Genomic DNA, 7,660 nt, shown 5'->3' on the forward strand with positions numbered 1-7,660 from the left:
TTCCGCAAGTGATAACTTATTTTATAGTGTTTTAATAATGCAGGTGGGATAAAGTGGTTAACTCAGAGATGGAAAACATTCTGCCTGTGTGTCGAACATAATATGTATTCGTATTTACGTTTAGACTCCTAATAGCATGTGGAACGTTTGATTTTTTATTTTAAAATTACGTAGTAGATCTTTGGAATATCAGAAAGTACTGGGAGTGTAGAAATTTATAAAAGTTATCAATCAAACTTAAGGTGAACTGTGAACTTAAGTAAAATCAGTATAATTGTTGAAATTTATTGATTTAGATACATTGTGTCGAACTTAAGATGAAGGCAGCTTGATTTAGTAATTTTCAATATTTCATTGTTTCAGAATCACTTTGTGTTCCAATATCTGTTTCAATTTTTGTTGAATGAAGAATTAAAAAAAATGTATTTTCGACAACTTCTTTCGTATTCACATCACTTTATTCAAAACTGAATCGTACTTTTTAAAATTAAATGGGAATTATTCTTGGAAACTCGGTTTATGATAGATAACTTTTTTCGATATCTCCAGTGCAAAGCAAAATATCGAGAATTTGGCCTACGTGTGAGATCACAGTTGGTTGGGTTAACTTACAGCAGTAAGTGAACTACAGATAACGAAAATATCCGGCTGTCTTCACCTTAGTGCTACATACTGTATACGAAAGTAGTTTGAAGATCTGATCTCTGAAATAACATTTATTCGCAATATCACTCTTTGTAATTGCTTCTAATTGTAGATTATTTGAAGGAGGTATGATTTTACGTGATTACAAAAATGATTTCTCGGAACTGTATGTGTACGTACACCTGCTGACAAAAATAGACGAAATCTTGTCATTATCCCTACACCTGAGATATAGATAATGAAGAACTTGCAAGATTATTTGTCAGATACATAGTTAATGATAAAAGTTTACTTATCTTTAATTCCAAACAATTTCAAATGTTTACTGTTTTTAATCATAACCAACGACTTTATCCACGCACGTTTGTGAAGTCTCTATTGGTGTGTTGTAAATAAGCAACACTATTGTTGCACTTAAAAATATACGTAGGTATACTCCGTACGGTGATAGATTGCACGTTTTTAAATTCTAGTTCTAAAACATAAAGCAGTAAAAAATACTAAACTCTCCATCTCAATTGTTTCACGTTATGTAGAAAACCATTGTATCCCTGCAGATTAATTCCCGCCAAACCGGTTTCTGTGTCTGTCTTCTGTCAAAAAACGTGCAATCTACCAGAGTACGGAGTATACCTACCAAATTGCAATACGAGTAAAAATGCGTCGTATTTTGTTACCATTTAATTCGATATGGAGTCGTTATAATTATGGGATTACAGCATTTTTTGTTTTGTTTCAAAGTTATTGTTGATGTGTTCAATATAATCGGAACTTAATAGTCTTTATAATGGTAAAACCAAAAAACAATCACTTATTAAATTGTAACTATCCAAGAAATGAACATTTCTAGCTTAGTACATATGTACTTACTTGCTATTCGAAGTGCTGTTAACTACATCATTACAAAAAAATATACTTACCTTTTAATTAATATGCATATTTACCAATAATTTATTGAATTCCGAATAAAAACCGTTCTGCGCGGTAAATTTTTGAATTTTATTCTAAATCTGACCTTTTCACTTCGGACGAATAGTCGTCTCGTATGATTACCAAGACCAATCAATTAATTCGTGTGGTTTTGCATGACTAAATACTATGGTTTATGATAAATCAAAACAAATTTGTTCTCATCTAAGCGTATGTATTTCAAAATCTTGTCTTACCAATGATGTCCACGTGATCGTTGACCTATAACCGTACAAAGTTTTTATTAGTCATCATTAACAAAGGAAGTGGAACTTTTTTAAATGATACTTTTATTTTTTTAATACTTGAAATCAATTGACCTTTCCAATTTTACATGAACGAATTAGGTGCTTAAAGTATTGAGGTGGGCAACGTACTTAAAATCAGATAAATTGTGCTGTAGGTAACGCAAAGTCACATCGCCAGATAAAGAGCATAAAGTTCATCAGATATTTTGTTTTTTTCTTTTTATATGCCCTATCGCCGTATTTAATCGGTCAAACTTGACTAACAATTGATTAAAAGCATTAAAGTCGTCAGTGTATCCATTGAGGTCGTATAAACTTGACGTGAAAAAGATGTTCATCCCGGTCCTATTTAGTTTATTCACTTACTTAAATTTGTTTCTTATTTTTCTATTCTTCGTTAAAAAGATGGACCTGTTCAATTTATTTTATGGCTCCCTACAACTGACAATCGTGCTGTTTTTCGTCTACTTAATTTTGCTAATGAAATGGTGAGGGTTCGAGCTTTGGCGTTTCGTTGAATATATATTTTAAAACCAACAGTTAATTACGCCGTAAAATAATGATTACCTATGCTGTCTACCCATGTTATCGTTGTACTTACTGTTATTATTTTGTTTTAAGGATAAACAAAATGGTGGATATCGTTACAAATAGAATCTTCGACACGTTCAGTCGTTTTTCACCCAAAGAAAATCATCAGACTGATTCGTTGACCACCATATCACAGCTGAAGCGTTTTTCCAAAGAGCAACAATTGCGAAAGAAGAATTTTTTTAAGGACGACGCAAAGGTGAGTTCCAACATTTAAATATCCCTCTGTAATCGTTAATCCATCGATCGGAGATAAGGCCGGGTATCGGTATAACTGGCGACCAGTTTTCGCACTTTCTCTTGGTAATTTCCTGAATAAATTTTTTCACTGTTATAATTGTCGTGTTTATGTGTGTCGAAATGTGCGCGAAACTCTGTCATTTTGCTAGATTCAGTGTAATTAGGACCCTTTCATCATTTAGAGTCTGTACCACTTGTCATTTCATTATTTATTTTGTTTTACTGCAATAATTATTTTCGTTGCAGGATCGAGAAACTCATCTTTTCGATATCAAGGAAAATGTAGCAGAGGTCGAGATGCCACCGAGCAGACCATTGATGGGTCTCAGCTGCGACTATTGTACCAGCGTCAGTAGGGTGGGTTTCTTACCATTAATTTTTTTTTTATTTGCATACGTTAAGATGTTTTGATGCAATGCAAAATTAGTCCTAGAAATGCCGCGCTCTCAAATGGATTTATTTATAGTTTAGAGTGTACAGTTTAGGAATGGAGTGGCGTGGTTTAGGCTCTACGGTAATATTCATTGGCTTTACGTAATTTTTATTGTTCTTTAATGTACTAAGTAAGTACATATTGTCCTTGTTCGTTGATCAAAGATTAAACGGTATGGGTTAATTAGTTGCTAAATTTTTCCAATTGACACGGAACACACGTGGGATGACTTTAAAGACGCGATCACACAAGCATTTTGAGTGCAAAAACGAACGGATTTCATTTTGTTGAAAGGATGTGTCTAGAATGAACGGAATATTGATCCAAACTAGGTGTTTCTTTCAAACAGCTCTTAATGTGTACAGTTACGTAATTACCACTAATTTCGAAACGGCAGAAATGACACATTTTACAAACATTTGTTGAAATTTCAGGAATCTCTGGTGAATAAAACTACGGAAAAATTTGCATTAAACAATATCCTCGATCACACTCCCACCATTCAGAAAAATGGGTTCTTTCAACGAACTTTCCCGCATCTCAATCAAGTTTACCAGTTGAAAAAGTTCGATTATCCACAAGTGGCGGAAGTCGTTTTGAAAGATGACCGTTTGAAGCGGGCCACAGAGAAAACCGCACTGCAACAGTTCGCGGATTCGGAAAAAAACGATGACGAGTTCTATCAAGAATTGTTGAAGAACAACCACAAGAGGGCTCACAAATTGCTGTACGGAATGAGATCAACTCTTTCGGATTTTTTGTTAAGATTCACATCGTGGGTTTTGTACAAGTTATTGCCCTGTTTTCTTAGTTGCGTTGTCGCTCATCCTGGCCAAATTAATATGTTAAAAGAAGCCGGGAAAACAAGTCTTCCCTTAATATTCTTACCCTTACATCGATCTCATTTGGATTACATTCTTATTTCGTTTATATTGTTAAACAACAATGTTCGTTCACCGTTAGTCGCAGCTGGTGACAATCTAAGGATCCCTTTCTTTGGGTGAGTTTTTTTTTTAAATCAGTAGTGTATATCTAATTTTCTTTTTCTTTTTACCTTAGTTCCTTACTCCGTGGTTTGGGTGCTTTCTTCATTAAACGACGTGTCGACCCAATTATGGGCCGCAAAGACTTTCTGTACAAAGCAGTTTTACACACTTACATGAACGAATGTCTGAGGGCTGGACACAACATGGAGTTTTTCTTAGAAGGTGGTCGCACAAGAACCGGCAAGCCTTGCATGCCTAAATATGGCATTCTTAGCGTAATTGTGGAAGCTTTCATGGATGGAACCATCGAAGACGCTTTGTTGGTACCTGTCAGTGTAAATTACGAGAAACTGGTCGATGGGAATTTCGTACGTGAGCAACTGGGTCAGCCCAAGGAAATGGAAACTTTTGGTGCAGCCATAAAAGGTATATGGCATGTCCTAAATAGCGATTATGGTATGATGAGGATTGATTTTAACCAACCATTTTCGTTGAGGGTAAGTTCTAGGCACATTTTGAATTTTTTAATGACTATCGCATCTGTAGGAGTTAGTGAAAACCTTTAACCAATCGAAGAAAGTGCCTGCTAATGGTCTAAAAAAAATATTGAAATCGAACCCGTCCACAACTAGTTTATATGGAACAGACGTAGTATCTGATGAACATAAAAGCCTGGTAGAAAGCATATCCAAACATATTATTTATGGTAAGTTACGAAAAAGCGTATCCTGAAATCATAATCAAAAACATTTGATTATTAAAACAAACAACAAAAGAGTAATTTATGTTACAATTTTCAAAATTACCAGTATAGCAATTCAAAAAAAAAAATGTAAAACAAAAACACCACAAAATATTGTTAGCATTTTTTTATTTAAATTAAGTGACAAGCTCAAAATATATACATTTCATTTTGTTATAGATTGTGCCAAATCTACATCAGCTATGTCTACAAATGCTTTAGCTTTTCTGCTCTTAACTAAGTTCCGAGAGGGTGCCACCATCAAAGAACTGGTTAGTGCCTTGGATAGTTTAAGAAACGAGCTGGATCAGGCTAGGAAAGATTTGGGATTCACGGGAGATTCCATTGATGTAGTCAATTATGCTGTGGAGTTATTAGGCCCCGGTTTAGTGAGGAAGGAAAAGGTTAATGGTGAAGACATTATCAAACCAATTGCAATATTACCAAATGTGATTGAACTGACGTATTATAGTAATACGTTAGTTACCCATTTTGCTCTCGAGTCGATAGTGGCCATTGCTATACACATAGTGGCTAATGCAGCAGGGAGAGTTTCTCACTTGGAATTAATCGAAACTGTACTGGACTTGTGCAGCCTGTTACAATATGAATTCATATTATGTAAACCCTGTCAAAATCTGGAACACGTTGTCCTTGGCTGTCTTGATGACTTAAATGTAAGGCATAACATTTTTGTGGCAGCGGAAAATGACACAGAACAAGTAGCGAGAAGCAAAAGAATAGCGAGACAGTTTGATGATGACGACCTGGATGAGGCAGCCACTGAAAAACCCTACATTTTAAGCAGCGAAACATCAGCTGTTGAACATTTAAATTTTCTGCGAGGGTTACTCATGCCGCTGATCGAAACTTACGCCGTTACAGCTTTCACCCTGGAAAAGTTGGTTGGGAGATCACTCTTAGAAAACGAACTAATTAGCAATATTCTTAACGAGATTCGATTGCAATTGTCACAAGGGTCGTTAGAATATGGTATGTATAATTGTTTATTCTGAGAAAAATCTAAATCTAAATCTTCTTGTTCTATTACAGAAGAAAGTGTTTCCGTTGATCCGATTAAAAATGCCCTAAAGTTGTACCAAAAATGGGATATCCTAGAGTGCCATGCTGAAAATAAATTAAGACTTTATTATTTAAAAGAAAACCAAGACAATACAGAATCTGTAAATTTCCTTTACCAGAGAATTAACAAATTTAGGCAATCTCCTAAAAACTAGTTATACCAAAGGTTTTGTTATTTATTATGATTAAAATAAATTTAATTTTTGTATTGTAGATGTTATGTTTAATATTCTTTATTGAACTTCCATTTAAGTCTATGGATTTTTTTTAAGTCAACTGTATAGTTTAGGCTTAATTTGCTCATGAAGTTTAGATTCATACATTTTTATGACACTGTGATAACTATAGTTGAATAAATTTTTATCACAATATTGCTTTTAATACTTCTTCGGGAGTGGGGCTCTTAGCAACTCCATATACTTTCAAATTTTGTTCAATTACAGCAAGTTCAGTTACTGGTCCAATTGTAATTAACTTTAAATAAATAGATCAAACACATGCTAATATTACAAAAGTTTTATATACCTTTACCAAGTTTAAATCGACAGGAATTTTTCGCAAGTATTCTAGACTACTGTGCAAACCTGATGGACTAAAAAATACTAAAAATTCTGGGATAGTTGTAAATCTATCTGTACATTCAAATAAATCTCTTTCGATGCTTGGATTTGGGAGTGTATCATAAACAAGAACTTCTTCAATTGTCAAATTTTCTTTACTTAGTTCTACTTTGAGAATGTCAGTTTTTAAGTTACCATGAGGGAACAGAAAAGGTTTAACGTATTCAGACTTATCTAAAACATTCACATTATAACATAATGTTGAGTATATCTTAAAATCTACTTACTTTGAATAATTAGCTGTGATAAATTTTTAGCGTTGCCACTCCATTTACCCTTACATTGTATGGATAGCTTAGCTATTGCTTCCTTACAGGTGGTTTCGCCAACTGTAAAATTTGATTTTGGATTCCACAGTTCTTCCAATTTATCTTTGCTTAATGCTTGACTGACTGCATTAACACAACGGGGACTAGATAAGATAATTCCACTAAAACCATCAGGATTCAGCAGCTTCTGCCTTAGGATATCTAGATTTTTGTACTGGAAAGTCAGTGTTTTAACCATCATAACCTTAAAATTATTTAATTCCAATAAATCCTGATACTCATCACGAGTGTCGTCGGTCTTATCTGATTTGAATAAAAGAATTGTATTTTTAATTACAGACATATTAGAAAACCCTTATTACAGCTTTACAAAATAAATTTTTTCTTAGCTTAGTGACTGTTGCTTTCGTATGTTGCCATTATTATTGTTGGCACTGTTGGCAGTATTGAGAACTGACCTTAGGTGTTGATACTTTCACATTCAAATCACACAATTCCTTTTCACAAAAGGTAATTTTTTATTATAAAAATCATTTGAAATACTTTTTTTGTTCGACACTGTCAAATTTGAGAAATTTCTCCTGTGTGAGTGGATTTTGATAAATGTTACAACTTGTCAAAACGAAACGTCAAACTAATTTTAAAGATTGTAATGATTTGAATACATTACTTTTTCCGCCAAATATTTGAACCTGCGCAAAACGGTAACAAATGTGGTCGTGATCGTCATCGAATCGGAGGAGCCCTACGTTGTGATTTTCTTTTGGCGGAAAAGGTTCAGAATGCAAACGGTGAGGGTTCCAGTTGGAAGAGTGCCGCAAATAAAACACACAT

At 34.0% G+C, this 7,660-nt stretch overlaps 2 protein-coding genes across 8 annotated transcripts in view; one reads left to right on the forward strand and one right to left on the reverse strand.

The window, feature by feature from the left end:
• Positions 1-6,150, forward strand: part of mino (glycerol-3-phosphate acyltransferase mino) — a 59,328-nt gene extending 53,178 nt beyond the window's left edge. For 3 of the 6 annotated variants that reach the window (XM_069042580.1, XM_069042579.1, XM_069042581.1), the window contains exons 2-8: positions 2,484-2,652; positions 2,940-3,050; positions 3,561-4,126; positions 4,186-4,609; positions 4,659-4,818; positions 5,035-5,847; positions 5,908-6,150. In XM_069042580.1, coding sequence (XP_068898681.1) covers positions 2,494-2,652; positions 2,940-3,050; positions 3,561-4,126; positions 4,186-4,609; positions 4,659-4,818; positions 5,035-5,847; positions 5,908-6,092 — 2,418 coding nt within the window. In that variant the 5' untranslated portion in view covers positions 2,484-2,493 and the 3' untranslated portion in view covers positions 6,093-6,150. Of the gene's footprint in view, positions 1-2,126; positions 2,351-2,483; positions 2,653-2,798; positions 2,877-2,939; positions 3,051-3,165; positions 3,208-3,560; positions 4,127-4,185; positions 4,610-4,658; positions 4,819-5,034; positions 5,848-5,907 lie in introns of those variants that run through there. The other 3 variants (XM_069042578.1, XM_069042582.1, XM_069042584.1) reach the window with 3 other exon arrangements.
• A 4-nt stretch (positions 6,151-6,154) lies between these two features.
• LOC138126813 (uroporphyrinogen-III synthase-like) lies at positions 6,155-7,380 on the reverse strand. Of its 2 annotated transcripts, none has more exons than XM_069042587.1 (3): positions 6,785-7,380; positions 6,469-6,731; positions 6,155-6,411 (listed from the first exon to the last, which is right to left on the reverse strand). In XM_069042587.1, exons 1-3 carry the CDS (start codon positions 7,167-7,169, stop codon positions 6,301-6,303), a joined length of 759 nt encoding a protein of 252 aa, XP_068898688.1. In that variant the 5' UTR covers positions 7,170-7,380; the 3' UTR covers positions 6,155-6,300. The 2 variants fall into 2 exon arrangements, with proteins under 2 accessions (XP_068898688.1, XP_068898687.1); XM_069042586.1 differs by having other exon boundaries at positions 6,463-6,731; positions 6,785-7,377.
• Positions 7,381-7,660: the final 280 nt, after the last annotated feature.

Source organism: Tenebrio molitor, chromosome 3 (genome assembly GCF_963966145.1).
Source record: "Tenebrio molitor chromosome 3, icTenMoli1.1, whole genome shotgun sequence".
Lineage (NCBI taxonomy): Eukaryota > Metazoa > Arthropoda > Insecta > Coleoptera > Tenebrionidae > Tenebrio > Tenebrio molitor.

Excerpts from the sequence above, each read along its gene's own strand:
- LOC138126813 (XM_069042586.1), bottom strand. The coding sequence starts at position 7,169 with ATGTCTGTAATTAAAAATACAATTCTTTTATTCAAATCAGATAAGACC. Across the intron at positions 6,732-6,784 it reads ATCACAGCTAATTATTCAAA|ATAAGTCTGAATACGTTAAA; the intron begins GTAAGTAGATTT and ends TGAATGTTTTAG. Across the intron at positions 6,412-6,462 it reads TCGATTTAAACTTGGTAAAG|TTAATTACAATTGGACCAGT; the intron begins GTATATAAAACT and ends ATTTATTTAAAG.